General features: G+C 36.3%; 1 protein-coding gene across 3 annotated transcripts; it reads left to right on the top strand.

Moving 5' to 3' along the window:
• The first annotated feature begins 3140 nt into the window (after window positions 1-3140).
• On the top strand, window positions 3141-13868 carry si:ch211-201o1.1 (NACHT, LRR and PYD domains-containing protein 12). Of its 3 annotated transcripts, none has more exons than XM_052579478.1 (13): window positions 3141-3165; window positions 6381-6450; window positions 6760-6873; window positions 6996-7109; window positions 7664-7832; window positions 7924-8143; window positions 8236-10000; window positions 10219-10392; window positions 10834-11004; window positions 11086-11256; window positions 12154-12324; window positions 12493-12539; window positions 12894-13868. In XM_052579478.1, the coding sequence occupies exons 2-13, from the start codon at window positions 6398-6400 to the stop codon at window positions 13409-13411; spliced, it is 3687 nt and encodes a 1228-aa protein (XP_052435438.1). In that variant the 5' UTR covers window positions 3141-3165; window positions 6381-6397; the 3' UTR covers window positions 13412-13868. The 3 variants fall into 3 exon arrangements, with proteins under 3 accessions (XP_052435438.1, XP_052435437.1, XP_052435439.1); XM_052579477.1 differs by lacking the exon at window positions 3141-3165 and adding an exon at window positions 4893-5008; XM_052579479.1 differs by lacking the exons at window positions 3141-3165; window positions 6996-7109 and adding an exon at window positions 4893-5008.
• Window positions 13869-16134: the final 2266 nt, after the last annotated feature.

Here is a 16134-nt window from a genome sequence, read left to right as displayed (position 1 = left end):
AACTGTCCATTGGTGCTGATGGTTCCTAATCCCCCTCTCTAAATGGAGGTAAGGAAAGGGCAGTAGAGACACAAACAAAACCCTATTTATCCAGGACACAATGCTATCAGGCGAGGCGTGCTGGAGACTCACTGATGGAATGACCCACACAGTCCGGAGGTGAGACATCAGCTATCAGCAGCTCGCGCTACGCTCGTCAGATCCCAGCAGCTGTTAGAAAACACACATTCATCTGTGTACTCACAAAACACATTATTCTGTTTATTTTGGGATCCCTGAAAATATCTGAGAATCTTTCTAAATGAATCTCCTGTTAATCTTGAGTACCTATAGAGTAGTACTGCATCCTTCATAACTCCAAAAAGTCTTTAGTTTTATTATATTCATAAGAGAAAGATAGTCTGTACCGATTTTTCCTGGAAAAACACGAGCGGCTGGAGGCGTGACGTGTGGGCGGAGCTAAAGAATCACGTGCGCCAGTAGGCTTTTGCGTTGAGAGCATTTGGAAGTTGTGACACAGATCCAGAGGCTGAAATTTAACAAGAGCAGCATCAGCAAATGACGTCTCTATGTGGTATGTACTAAAACTGTATATATTTGCTTAGCGGTTTTGGAAAATGACTAAGTTCCACTTTATGTCGTCTTTTTTTTTTTTTTTTTTTTTTTTTAAGCTGTACATGTGGAGAGTGCAGTTTGATGACAACATCACACGATGTTTACTTGATGTGCTTACACGCCGATAGCTAAGTTAAAAACACAGAGATATTTGAAGCAGTTTTACTCACCGCCTGCGGTTCCAACACACGATCGTGACCCTTTTTCGTTGGGATTGCATCATCCTTAAGAAATAAACGATAAGCAAATCCGTCGTCAAACTGGGCCTTGTTTGTAAAACAAGCATCTTCGAAATGCAGGGAACAAACACAAACACTTGCACAACTCCGTTGATGCTCTGTAAAAATAAACTCCATCCACTGGTCCCTTAATGCTGTTTCTCTTTTGGTAATCTGTGCAGGGTTGTCTTGTCCTGGCAACCAAAAACACACTTCTTTTGTGACATTTGGTGACGCTCTCGCTCTGATCAGTGAAGTCTGTTGTGCTCTCAGTGCTCTGCTATACGGGAGCGCGCTCTTCCGGCAGAAGTGCCTCAGGACACATATAAGGAAATTCCGCTCCATCTAACGTCACACAGAGCCATACTCGAAAAAAACTTTCCCAAACTTGTGACAAACCGGAAGGAGTATTTTTGGAACAGAAATACTCCTTCAAACGTACAACTTAATTTTTGAAACTTTGTCCATGTTTAGCATGGGAATCCAACTCTTTAACAGTGTAAAAAACTCATTATGAATGAAATAGCATTTCACCCCGCCTTTAATACATACTGATTTAAACTAGATAAAAAGTTTGTGAAGAAACTTTAGGTTGGCTTGAGAAAGTTTAAAGTAGATGTAAAAGCCTGAAGTTTGGAAATTTAGATAGATTAGACAGATGTTGAAAACTTGTTTCTAGCATTAGCATGTTTAAACATGATTGGCCTGTTACTAGCATATTGCTGGCATGATACACATGTTGCTAGCATGATTAGAAAGTAACTAGCATGTTGGTAGCATGATTAGCATGTTGCTAGCATGAAAGCGCTATATAAATGCAGTCCATTTACCATTCATTAATCTCTACTCGCTGAGCAGGGGTTTACTTTACTTCGGAACATGGACTGGAATTGGGAACCGCTGATGTAGACTATAGTATTAATGTTGTCTCTGGTATTCTGGTCAGGGGTCGTGGCTTTGGACAGTGATTGCAGGGAGGGTGGGACGTTCGCATTCAGTGCTATCAGGCTAATGTTAGCATTGTCCAAGATCTCCTATTGCACCTTTAACAAGTTACTAGCATATCCTTGGTGACACAAGCTTGATTAGTTAGAGGCTTAGTTATAATAGTTAAATGTTAGCATTTTTCAAGATCTACTATTGCATGTTTAACAAGATTCTAGCATGTCACTAACATGTCTCTAGCATGATTAGCATGTTATTAGGACAAGACTAGCATGTTTCTACTGTGTCAAGCCAACCTAATTATGAAAAAGAAAGAAAGAAAACCACTAGAAGAAATTATATATAGCAAAAAATGCAGCCTTTTGCATTGTGAAATTTCTTTCATAACAATTAAACAACAACAATTTCAACTATGTCGCATAAATAATCTTAGATCAACTAATCTCATTACTTCTCATCTCATAACTGAAATTATGAGATGTCTTTTTCCCCTTCAAAATTTAAATGCAAATATTAGGTTTTTAGATACAATAAGCAATTTTATTATAAAACTGTTTTTCACATTACAGTAGACAATACTACATTACAACAGCAGGAATGGCTTAATTTTGCTTAATTATCATGAAAGTGAAAGTGACATTCAGCCAAGTATGGTGACCCATACTCAGAATTTGTGCTCTGCATTTAACCCATCCGAAATGCACACACACAGAGCAGTGAACACACACACACACACACACACAACTATAAAAATACTAATAGTTATAAAACAGGCTTAGTTATAATAAACTGCTTCCATGTTTATTTTAGAATGAGTGATTATATGTTCTTAACAGGTGCCATAAGACTCAACCTTGTATTAGTCTATTCTTTTTCAATGTTCTTTGCATGTTGAATATCAGTGACAACAGTACTGTAGAGTCAACTGTTTTTGCATGTGTACAAACAAACCCCTCAAATTGTGTACCCTTTTAAGAGATATTTTGCAAAACTCACTGTTTACAATATTTATAAAAGGTACAAGCCATCTAATGCATTATTTCTTCAAATCAGAGCTGTGTAAGGAAATGAAGGTGAATGTGTCTCAGTGTATTTACATTTTCCTGCTTTGTAAGGTGACTGTTCCTTTTATATGACCAACTGAAACCTCTCCTGGATCACTGGCTATGCTTTGCATGTAGCAATTTGCAGTAGTGGATAAGAGTCAATGATAGAGCTCACATGCCTCTGCGGTCTGGAGGTGAGAACATGTCAGGGCAATGAAATGAAATTTAGCCACTTTGTCAACAATGGAGCTAACTTGTAGAAACTGAGACAGACAAAACCAATTCTTTAAATGTAGAGAAATGGTAAAATATTTTCTCAGTTTAACATTAAAGAGAGCGAGGTAAGATGAAGCTGCAAATCATAGTGTTCCTGTAGCTCAAGTGGTAGATCATTGTGTTAGTAAGCGCAAGGTTGAGAGTTAGAATCCCAGGGAACACATGTTAGGAAAAATTGTTAGCCTGAATGCAATGTTAGTCACTTTGGATAAAAGTGTCAGCTAAATGCATTAATTTAATTTAAATAATTTAATATTAGTCCACTTTTAACAATACATTTTACAATAGAAATGTTAAATGACCGACAGTTATATCCAGTGATGCTAACTACAAATTTTTTCCATCAAATATGACAATTTTGAGAGAGAGAGAGATGTGAACTGCGTCTGAGTCTCGCTTTATAAACAATGTAGCTTTAGTTACTTAAAACAGCATTATACCCCCCTCCTTGCTAATAAATATAATGTGGTGATTCATTGTAGATTAGTAAAAGTCATGTGGCAGTACTGGCAACAAGTTTATGAGATTCTGAAAGTTATTTTTTGCACAACGCGATCTCAGATCTACATGCCATTGTGGTGTGTGTGTGTGTGTGTGTGTGTGTGTGTGTGTGTGCACACACATCAATTAAAGCAGTGAATTAATATAGAATGGTGATTAAACTGAACAGTTTTAATGCACTGGCCTTATCACATTGTATATCTGCTATTCAAGAAACATTTATGAAAAGTTTAAAAACAATTTATGAAAAAAGTGCCTGCTCAATAAACTTGATTAGAAAAGAATATAAGTTATAAAATAAACAAAGCAAACATTACAAAATACAAGATTAACCCTTTAAAACCCTGAATGCTTCTTTTGCCTTAATGAACATGTTGTTTTATTCTGAGTGACACGAGACGCAGATTCACTCTCTGCCAGCAGGTGATGCTTACAGCAGCAATATAGTGTTTCTTTGGTTAGCACTGTAAACAAAGCTTTTGTACGAAAGTAAGAGGAGAAGAAAATGCCTTTGATATCAAAACCTTTCTGAAGACAGTAAATTCAGTAAATATATATATATATATATATTATATAACTACCAGATCTACCAGTTGAAAGTGATCCATGGGTTAGCGACCACTGATCTATAAGCCTATGAGCCCTTGGACTTTATTAGGTAATGCACCCTTGGCAGTATGATCGCATACTTTTAATTTCTATAACTATGTTTACACAGTCAGTTTTTGGGATTGATAACCACATTTACTTATAGGTGTGAGTCTTGAAAAGTCCCGTTCACACAGCAGTTTACAGTTGTGTTTAGACTACTGTCTGTATGAACGTGCAACAGAAGTCAAGTATTCCTCACCAGCAACCATAATATCATTGATGGCAACGCCCATAAAACTGAAAGTCTTATCACTTTCTGACACGACAAGAGTCCAATCGAGCTGCGAGTTCTTCTGCCAAATCTTCATTAATCGACCAAAGCTTTTATATTTGGGTGGAGAGCAGAGCATTTGAATCACATGCAGAAAACAAAACTGATGGGAGCCTAAAAAACCTGAAACTTCTCCGTCACTGTAAGACACTAGAAACACACATGAAAACACACACACACACACACACACACACACACACACACACACACACACACACACACACACACACATATATATATATATAGGTTTCTGGAGGGTTAGGTTACATACTCCAATGGCAGATGTCAATCTCATTTTTTTTTTATGTTTATTTATTTATTTATTTATTTATGTCGGGCAAATAAACATAAAATATGAAGAGCAAGTCAAACACAGCGTACCCAACCCGGAAACTCTTGTCTTCCAGTATTTAGAGCTGCGCCACACTCAAAGCGAAAGTGAAAGAAACAACGAGCGGAGGCTACTTATCATCAGCGTGTTTACTGTAAGTTTTTATCTGTTAAAGCATTATTTATATCGTCTATTGCGACATTACGAAAACTAATAGTGTTACCTGCTAATATTGTGATGTTAACCTGCTCCTCAATTATAGAGCAGGGAACAGAAAAACGACATATGGACTTCCTGTCTGTCGCACAGCACAGCTGCCACAAATTCAATCCAAAGTTTTAGATCTCTTGACACGCAGGTTAAATCTGCTGAAAATGACACTAAATACATAAGGGCCAGCGCTGCCCTCTTGCATAAAAAAAAAAAGAAAAGAAAAGAAAATCCTTCTATCATTTAACCGATTTATTTCAGAAGCGGATTTTGCTGGCATTAAAGGAGGTTCCAAATTGGTCTCGTTAAGTTACATAAAATTATTAGAAAATTTTATATATATATATATATACAGTATATCAAATCGAATGTGAAACTAATTTTAGACATTTTTATCTTAACGCCTATTGCTTATAGGCCTACAGAAGGTGTTGTATAGTTTTAGTTTTATGTAAGTGTGTTTTACTCTGACCACACCCTCACACCCTGGTTGTCTGTTTCCTGAATCATCTCTGGTAAATCATGCGGTCAGGTTGGCTCTTTTAAATTTGTGGAACTGGCATGTAAGCAGGTGTTGTAGGCTATATAGCCTATTGTTTTGTTTTGGCTGTATTATGAACGAAGTGAACTGCTGATTAAGTTGAGTGCCATAAGATCTGTATATCACAGAACTCTCCCACCTTTGCTTGGTCTGTAAAGCTTGCAGTGTGTTTCAATGATAATGAAATGTGCTTACCATTTACTTTTAATGGATCAATATATTAGTTTAGACTAAACTAATACATCATTTCTTGATTAAAAGTTAACTGTTAAACTGTTTAGCAGTAAATTAGTTAATAATGACTGGCTGCACTCATACTTTTAGGTTGTCATTATTGCATGCTGTTTATTAAACATACCATAACACTAATTTAACACGACACAAGTAAGAATTTGGGGATAAACATAAACTGAAAAACATTAACAGTATCAATTTGGAAATCACAATGAATCATTTGGAGCAGTTCTTTAATTAACATTCTACTGTAGTTTGCCACTGGTAGCTGGGACATTATACATTATAACTGACTTTTGATACGTAACTTTTATACATTTATGGATAAATGTTCCCTCAATATAATCATTGCAAGCTCTATTCATAAGTATGTAGGAAGTTGTGGAGTCAAAAGGACAGTTGTTTTGTATGTTTGGTTCAAACAGAATCTGAATCGCAAACACATACAGTAGGCATAGGTCTCATATTCAAAATGGGAACAGAGAAAAACATTTTTTTTTGGAATGAAACTATACATTGGTCAAATCTTGTGTCTTGACAGGAATGCATTAGTTGATCATGAGTGCTAAAGGGAATGATGATGGCTCTAAAGAAGACCTTCACTCTGAGAGGTGAGGACAATGACACTCACTTACATTCCAAGATTGATTAAGCATTTCATTGATTTAGTGACATTTGTTATAAAGATAGCAGTTCAGCAGAACTGACTTCATTCATTAACAAAAAAATTATAGAAAAATGGTTGATCATGCTACATTCAAGATTTTTGATATGTACAATAACAGATATAGCACTACTATTCAGTCATTTTTACTTTAAAAGCAGACTTCAGTTCCATTACATAACCTTTGGCATATACAGGACAATTTCTTTTTGAAATGACACAATAACTAGATATATATTCCCCGTTTCCCCTTTAGAACTGAAGAGGCGAGATCAGACTCACCAACATCATCTCATCAGTCTCTGACGAGTGAGAGATCAATTCCTCTGCCACTGGACTTCAGTGATGAAGCACAGAAAAATACAGAAAGGTCTGAGCTAGTTAAACATGTACAATTAATTTAAAGTGAAGAAGGAAAAATATAAACTGTCTTTTATTTGCAAAAGTGAATATACTCATTTATGTGAAATAAATGTTCTGTGTTTTTCTCAGATCTAAAGAGACACCAGACTCCCCGACATCATCATCTCATCAGTCTCTGACGAGTGAGAGATCAATTCCTCTGCCACTAGACTTCAGTGATGAAGCACAGAAAAATACTGAAAGGTTTGATATAATTAAACATTTGAAAAAACAAAAAAAAAAAAAAAAAAACAACAACTTTGAGCTAGACATAAAATAAAATCAGATTTTTTTTTCAGAACATTTGAGCAATTCAAGAAAATGACTTCAAATTTGTAACATGTACAGTACATATTTTGCAGCATCTCACAGATAAAACAGCATTCTAAAAACATGGCGCACAAGTTTTCAAAAAGTTGTCTCAACTCGCGTCTCAACCTTGTGTTTTCAGCACAAACACATTCTGTGTGAATAGCTGGTCAGGACTAGTGATATGTTCTACATCACGATCCTTCATAGAGTGTGTCACATGTGAGAGCTGTCATGTGCTCACCTGACCTCTTATCTTTCTAATTGTAATGTTTGATAATATTTTGTTTAATCAAAACAATGATTCCTTGATTTAAAAAAAAATTACATTACATTGGAATTAATTTCTAAAATCAGAAAAATCACCTAGCCCTACAAAGAAGTTCACATTAATAGCATCATCATTCATTTAAGTTAAAGTTAACTGATTAATATTGATATGGTTACAGTAATTTGTCTGTGGAAGAATCTCTACAGCATGCGGAGTCCACACCTGCTAAAGGAGTCTGTCAGCGGCACCACAGAGATCTGGACATGTTCTGTAAGACAGATAACATGTACATCTGTAAGATCTGTGTGGAACAAGAGCACCAAGGACACAGTAAAAGCTACGCTGTGGTTAGTATTCCTCTCAACTGGAGGTATTTATGTTATTTCATTCATGGCTGATAAATGTTGTTCAGTTGCACATTCTTTTATTTTACCACAGAAACCTGATGTGCCAGACGGCCAATCCCTGCTTCTTTATGTTATGAAGAAAATGGAGACAGAAAGCTTCCAAGCCTTTAAAAGAAAACTATCGGAGGATTACCCAGAATGCTTAGGGAGTGAGCCGGATGAGCTCAGTGTCTCTGACACTCCTCAGAAAATAGTGGAGAGCTTTGGAGAAGAGGGGGCTTGGAGAATCACCTTTCACTTCCTGGCAAATGGTAAGGCTATTATTACATTTCTTTTTTTTTTTTTTTTTTTTATGGATTCGGAAATATTTAATTTAATGTTAACATCCCTTTCTTTTACCTAGCTAATCCTCTTCAAAAACACACAGAAGCCAATAAAGCAACACTTAAGAACAAATGTCAGCTTATAAATGAAGGAAATTCATTGCAAGGGAAACAGAGTTCACTGAAGGAGATCTACACGGATCTGTACATGACAGACGGTGGACGTGGAGAGATAAACAATGAGCATGAGGTGTTGAGGATTGAAATGATTTCACAAAGTGGCACCACTCCAGAAAGTCTACTCACATGTAATGACATCTTCAAGACACCGCCAGGACAAAGCAAAGAAATCCGAACAGTCCTGACGATGGGTATAATTGGCATTGGAAAGACTGTGTCGGTGCATAAGTTCATTCTAGACTGGGCAGATGGAAAAGCAAACCAAGATATCAACGTCATCATCTATCTACCCTTTCATGACCTCAACCAGAAAAGGGGGAGCTGCAGTCTTCTACAGCTGATTCATCAATATTCCCCTGAGCTGAAAGAAGCAAATCTTTATAAAATGAAAGTGCTTTTTATTTTAGATGGATTAGAGGTCTGTCAGCATCCTCTTGATTTCCATAACAATGACCACTGCTCTGATATAAATGAGAACGTTTCTGTGGATGTGCTGCTCACAAACCTCATCAAGGGGAATCTGCTTCCCTCTGCTCTCCTCTGGATAACCACACGGCCATCAGCAGCCAGTCGGATCCCTCCTGAGTGTGTGCATCGAGTCACAGAGATTCGAGGATTCAGTGACCTGCAAAAAGAAACATACTTCAGGAAGAAAATCCGTGATCAGAACCTAGCAAATGAAGTAATCACACACATCAAATCCTGTCGGAGCCTATTCATCATGTGCCACATGCCCATCTTCTGCTGGATTTCTGCCACTGTGCTAGAAAATATGATGAGCAATGGAAATTCTGGTGAAATACCCAAAACTCTGACTGAGATGTATACTCACTTCCTGCTCATTCAGATCAGCTGGAAGCACAAGAAGTTCAGTGGAGCTAATGCTGATAACCCAAAGAAGCTCTCTGACTTTGACAAAACATTGATTCTGAAACTGGGAGAACTTGCTTTCCAGCAGCTGGAGAAGGGCAAGATGATTTTCCAAGAATATGATCTGATAAAGTGTAACATTGATGTGAGCAAATTCTCAGAGTACTCCGTGTTCACAGAGATGTTCAGAGAAGAGCATGGACTTTACAGGGAGAAGGTCTACAGCTTTGTGCATCTGAGCTACCAGGAGTATCTGGCAGCGATATACGCTCACTTTGCATGTGTTAATGATGGGAAAAATGTTCTTGACAAAAATACAGCAACAGATCTTTCTGAAGTACATCAGAGTGCACTGAATAAAGCATTGGAGAGTGAAAACGGACATCTTGACCTCTTCCTTCGCTTCCTTTTGGGTCTTTCTGTTGATCCTAACTGCACTCTCCTGCAAGACATTCTCACCAAGGGCAGTTCAATTAAACCCTGTGTAGTCAAGAAAAAGACAGTGCATTTAATCCAAGAGGCAATCAAACAGGAGGAATCACCAGAGAGGATCGTCAATCTGTTCCACTGTTTAACTGAGCTAAATGACAACACTCTGGTTAAAGAAGTCCAGACGGCTATGAAATCAGGAACACTCTTGGGTAGCGAGCTGGAGCCTGAGCAGTGGTCAGCACTAGCTTATATCTTGCTCAAATCTGGGCAGGAATTAGATGAGTTTGACATGAAGAAGTTCCACACAACGACAGAAAACCAGCTCCGACTGCTGCCGGTGCTAAAGATCTGCAAAAAGGCCAGGTCAGTTTTCAGTGATTATTCATAGCATTCATTAATTGTTTACGACATTTACAAATAACTTTTATTTAAACAAAACATTTCTAAGTGAACTGAGACTTTCTTGTCCACATATAAATGCACATAGTAACATTATTAATGTATTATCTGATTAACCTTAGTCACTGAGCATTAAATCAAACAAAACATAATTAAACATAAAGATGTAACTTTGTTTACAGATTGAATTGTTGTTATCTCTCATCCGAGTCCTGTGGAATAGTGGCCTCAGCTTTGAAGTCAGTGAACTCACCTTTGAGAGAACTGGATCTGAGCAACAATAAACTAGACAAGTCTGGAATGAACATGCTCTTGACTGCTCTAACAGATCCAAATTGTCAATTGCAAATACTCAGGTAAGTAGTGCAAGTAGTCATTTTTGCCTCATTAATATATTTTAGACATAAAGCAGAAGTACTTTGGTCAAATATGTGCAAAATTAAGACACTGATTTTACCTGGTAGTAGACAAAGGCAGTGAAGCTATAACATAATTGCACTGTTGTCGCCTGGATGACCTTCTAATCAGCCATAGATATCCCTGACAGCAAGCAGTTTCGGTCCAGATTCGGCCCACATCTGGCCCGCATGGATTTCATGTTGCTGTCTGGGATTATACATAACTTATATACATTTAATTTGATAGTTTACCACTGATTGACTTTTTTTTGTTGTCACACTACTTAGTATCAGACATGTGAACAAAATAAAAACAAAACGTATTATTATTAGACAAAATCATGAGTATACGTTTATTGTAATTAGTTGATTTATCTATTTTTTGTTTCTTCATCTCAGTTTTGCTGGCTGTAATTTCCCATCAACAACCTGTCCAAATTTGGGCTTAGCTCTCAAATCAAACTCGTGCCTGAGAGAACTTGATCTGAGTTACAAAAAGATCAGTGCTTATGGAGTTAATAAACTCTGTGAAGGATTAATTAGTCCACAGTGTAAACTTCAGAAACTAAAGTAAGTATTGCCTAATGTGTGAAAACATTTATATTTGTCGTTGCTAAGTTGGTGTGTGATGTAATCAGTCTCTTTCTGCAGGTTAAAGAGGTGTGGCCTCACAAAGACAAGCTGTGTACATCTAGCATCAGTTCTAAAATTGAACTCACAATTGAGGGAGCTGGAGCTGAAAGGCAATGATCTGCGGGATTCAGGAGTGGAGCAGCTCTCCATGGGACTAAAGGATCCACAGTGCAAATTAGAAAAACTTGGGTAAGTGCAACTATGATGACACAATAACTGTATTATAATTTTAGCAGAAAAGGTCACCTTAAGTTATTCTAGAGGTTGTTGTATGCGTCAATTTTCCTTTTGTTCATTCTTAAAGTTAGAGAACGGTAAATTCCTTAACCCTCCTGTTACCCTAAAATCTAAATGTATAAATGTAGATTTAAATAGAAATGAAATGGACACACTTTCAGGTTATTCTTCTGTCTAAAGAGATGTCCAGGCATAACTACAATGGGGGGGGGGGCATTTTACTAAATATATACTAAATATGTGTTAAGAAATTATGTTTTAAACTGAAAAGGTAAATATGCACATAATGTAGTTATTTTAATATATTTTACTGTAATTTATTGTAAGTAAATTAATAAATAAAGTCAGACTTACTAGTAGCTATGTAGAGTTTAGCTCTGTGCCTTTGAATCCACATTAGGATAATAAATTGATATTGTGGGCACAAAAACATTGGATGAATATGGCTTACTCCATGAACTCCATGATCTTCCCCCAAACACTCCAAACAATACTCAAGTAAACATACAATCAACCACAGGATAATGAAATAAAAACCAGCCAAAACACCTTTGCAACTACATAAGCTATGCCAACCACTTACTCCAAACCATCATGATGGCGAGTTTTGCATATACAAATGCATCGCACTCATCTTCATGAAAGAATTTAGTTATTGCTAATCGTCCCTTGATGGATTATTAATATCTGACTGTATGGTAAATTGTAGAACACATTGGACACACTGATTTGTTATAATCTAAAATGTATATGGATAAAGTTTATATTTTGGAGTAGTTTTTTTATTTCTTTATTGTAACTTTGGAATCTGTTGTTCTAGAACACTGTTCTTTATAATATTTCCTGCAGACTGTCGGGGTGTATGATCACAGAAGAGGGCTGCAGTTCACTGGCCATAGCTCTCAGCTCAAACACTCATCTGAGAGAACTGGATCTGAGCTACAACAACCCTGGAGATTCAGGAAAGAAACTTCTCTCAGCTAAAAAAGAGGATCCAAACTGCAAACTGGAGAAACTACAGTATGTGCTTATTTTGATATTATCTGCTATATAACTTGTAGGAATTTTGAGCAAGGACATCATAGATTGACCATGATCATATTTATTCTGCTCATACCTTTTTTGTTATAAATTCTGCTTTTTTAGCAGTTTGGTGTATTTTATTCCCATTCTTTTTATTTTCCCCAGTGTTGAGAAAGGAGGAGCGTGTCGGATGAAACCAAGTCTGAGAAAATGTAAGTATTGTATGCAAATGCACAAAATATAACTTTATAATCTACTTTAAATCATATAATCAACTTTTATAAGTGAGAAGAAACTCCTTTGTTGTTGATGTCAACACTGCCACATTCTGGATGGGCTTTCCTGGGGTTAAACTCAGTTGACTGTTCCTTTAAAGTTTCTCTTATTACTTTGCTTTAAATGCACATAAGGGCGTTGAATGTCCCGTGTGAGAAGGGTCAGTCAAATGCTCACATTGTTCTCAGAGTGCTCACATTTCACTATAAACAGATGGAGAATTAAACCTGTTTTTTATATAGTAATTTCAATTAGAAAACAATGACATCAATTTCCCTCCTTTTCTGAAGATGTCTGTCAGCTAACAGTGGATCAGAGCACTATACATTCACGTCTGAAACTGTCCAATGGAAAAAAGACAATATCGGAATCTACAGAGGAGCAGAAATATCCTGATCATCCGGACAGATTCAAGCTGTATCCCCAGGCCATGTGCAGAGAGGCTCTGACTGATCGCTGTTACTTTGAGGTGGAGTGTGAAGGTGGAGTTGGAGTGGGAGTGGCCTATAAGACCTCAGATAGAACAGAGTGTATAATGGGAGTAAAAAATCCATTCCCTACTCTGCTCTTTCAGAATGGGAAACTAAAACTGTGGGAGAATAATGAGGTAACTCGTGAGTTCCCTGTGGTTGATCAGTCTAAAAGAATAGGAGTTTATGTGGACTTTGAAAATGGAAGTCTGTCATATTACAGCGTTCTTGACAGATTCATTCACCTGCACACGCACCGAACAACATTCAAGGATTGCTTATATATAGGGTTTACCTTTCTGACTGACTCATCAGTGACTCTTTGTGAGATAACATAGACCCTGAGAGAGTGGATATTTCAAGTGAAAAGTACTTTGTTAAAGAGTGTATTTATATTATCACTATCACTAAGTGGCCGAGTGACTTATTTTTATTTGTTAGAAAAAAAAAGAAAAGACATTTTCAAATTTTCTGTCACCTAATCAAAAGTGAAAAATATTTGTGGTTAAGTTTAAATATATATACTGTATATATGAGTTAAATATGAATAATGGTACAAGTAATTCCTGAAGATAGATATGATTAATGATTAATGATAACCCGCTGTTATTAGTTATGTTTATCTCACTTTGAGCTAATTTGCTACACAATAATGTGGTTCATTTCAGTGACTTAAAGACGCCACTCTATTGATTTTATTAACCATTAACTATACTATTCATGAATATTTTGTGAGTGATTTGTAAGTACTTTACTAGCGCATACAGATGCACCTTATATATATATATATATATATATATATATATATATATATATATATATATATATATATATATATATATATATATATCATGGAAAAGTTGTTCTTTATTTTTTGTAATTTAATCAAAAAAAATATTTTATTCTAGATTCATTGACAAACTGAAATATTTAAAGTTTAAAGAGTTATTTTATTATTATTATTATTATTCTGATGGTTATAACTTACATCTTTGGGAAATAAAAAATTCAGTATCTCAAAAAAGATTTACAAAACAGAAATGTTCAATATCTCCAAATTAGGTTTAATTATGCACTTAGTACTTGGTTGGGGCTCCTTTTGCACAAATCACTGCTTCAGTATGGTGTGGCATGGAGGCAATCAGCCTGTGGCACTACCGTAGCCACCAGATCCAGTCTGTATCCAGATCAGAGGGTCACTGCAGTCACCCGGATCCAGTACGTATCCAGACCAGATGGTGGATCAAGGTTTTTTCTCTCTTCTCTCTATTCCTCTTGTTTGCTTACAGTTTTTTATAGACGCTAGGACACATTTCTCAATACTTTGGTCACTTTTGTAAAACAGTTCTCCAAACCAACTTTCAGCTTGGCAAAGCAGTTCATTTCACATTCAAAATGCACTACAACTACCAAAACACTTTCTTCAGGTTTTTCAAATCAATGCATTCTTCCAGAACACTAGCAAAGGTCGACAGACGACAAACACACTTTGTCACCCACAAAACAATGACCTAAACAACACTAACAACATGTAGCATTATATTATGTTTTTTGTGTAAAGCAAGGACACATCTCTGTTTATAATTCACTGCAATATATGTTACTGGAAGGAATCAGACATGATGCAGAATTCGTCAATATTTTATGTCAGTTATTTATTTTTATTTTGAGTAATTCCAAAATACAAGAATTTGTATACACAGCCATCCACTGATACAGATACAATAGTAATGCTCATCTACTCAGTCTTCTCCATTTGGCCACAGGTTCTCATCCACATCACAACCTTTTCATCTAGGGCAATAGACCTAGGAATATGTCTGATCCATCTCTGGCAATCTTCTGCTGATATCTCCAGGCATCCAGCATTCATTGTGTCCAGGAGGGACATTTGATCATGTGGATGGTCATATTTATAATTGATTTTATAGCATTTAATTTTAAGATTTAAAATAAATTTCATTAAAATATTAGTGTAGAAATGTAGCAAATTACTGTCTTATTCAGTTTTGTACTGTTATTGTTCTGAATATAAGTTTTACAGTTGTAAAAACAGTATGTAATCATGTGTAAACCGGCCTGTGCGTACAAAGAGTTTTGTCAGTTGTTGTGTCTGAGTGAGAAAATAATTCATGAAATTTGAGAGATGTAGTGGTTGAATGCATTTTGTGCCAAAGCAATGATAATTGATCCTCAGTTTAGCCCACATAGACTTCTGTTTTGCTCACAGTGTAAAGAGTTTTGCAAAAGTGACCTAAGTATTGAGAAATGTGTCCTGGTGACTGTAAAAAAAAAAAAAAAAAAAAAAAAAATGTAATTGGGGAAACTTAATTCCCAGCGATTTCATCGACTTGATTGCAATGACACTATTTAAACTGAACTGAGCTGGATGATGACATCATTGAATTCAATGATGAATTGCCTTTTTGCATTATTGACACACTCTTTTCCAATTTAATGCTCTTCATTTGCTTTGTTACAATCTGTATTGTTAAAAGTGCTATACAAATAAAGTTGACTTGATCTACTCATTTATGAAACCCATCACCTGCAACACCTGAAGCGAGACCCAGCTAGAGCATGACACCTGCTGAATTGCATAATGTTCAATCCAAACAAATACATCGTAAGTTTGAAATAACCAGATTTCTGCCAACGACTGGCTGTTGTACACCTCAAACATTGGGCTGGAAGAGCTTCCTCAGTATGGGGCAGAGCAGATGCATTTGGCATGCCACTTACTGGCTCTACAGATATCCTCTAGAAAGATTCCAGAATACAGCCTTCTTTGTTGCAGTGTTATTGGCTGCTAAATGCTCCAGTTACAAAACAAACACTATTGGTCACTAATGAAAATAAATAAATAAATAAGCATTATTAGCATTGATGGTTCCATGAAGAACATTGAACACCCATGGAAGTTGTCCATTGCACAAACGATTCATTAGTGGAATAAGGACCTTTAGATTATTAAAGCATTCTTAACACTAAGAAAAATAAATAAATAAAAATTTTCAAAGTTTCAGGAATGACATCCACATATAAATCTGGGAATCACTCT

This window comes from Carassius gibelio, chromosome B16, assembly GCF_023724105.1.
Source record: "Carassius gibelio isolate Cgi1373 ecotype wild population from Czech Republic chromosome B16, carGib1.2-hapl.c, whole genome shotgun sequence".
Classification (NCBI taxonomy): domain Eukaryota; kingdom Metazoa; phylum Chordata; class Actinopteri; order Cypriniformes; family Cyprinidae; genus Carassius; species Carassius gibelio.
The sequence above is the reverse complement of the archived record's forward strand: the minus strand, read 5'-3'. Positions and strand labels throughout refer to the sequence as shown.

Excerpts from the sequence above, each read along its gene's own strand:
- si:ch211-201o1.1 (XM_052579478.1), top strand. The coding sequence starts at position 6,398 with ATGAGTGCTAAAGGGAATGATGATGGCTCTAAAGAAGACCTTCACTCT. Across the intron at positions 10,001-10,218 it reads AAGATCTGCAAAAAGGCCAG|ATTGAATTGTTGTTATCTCT; the intron begins GTCAGTTTTCAG and ends CTTTGTTTACAG. Across the intron at positions 11,005-11,085 it reads TGTAAACTTCAGAAACTAAA|GTTAAAGAGGTGTGGCCTCA; the intron begins GTAAGTATTGCC and ends CTCTTTCTGCAG.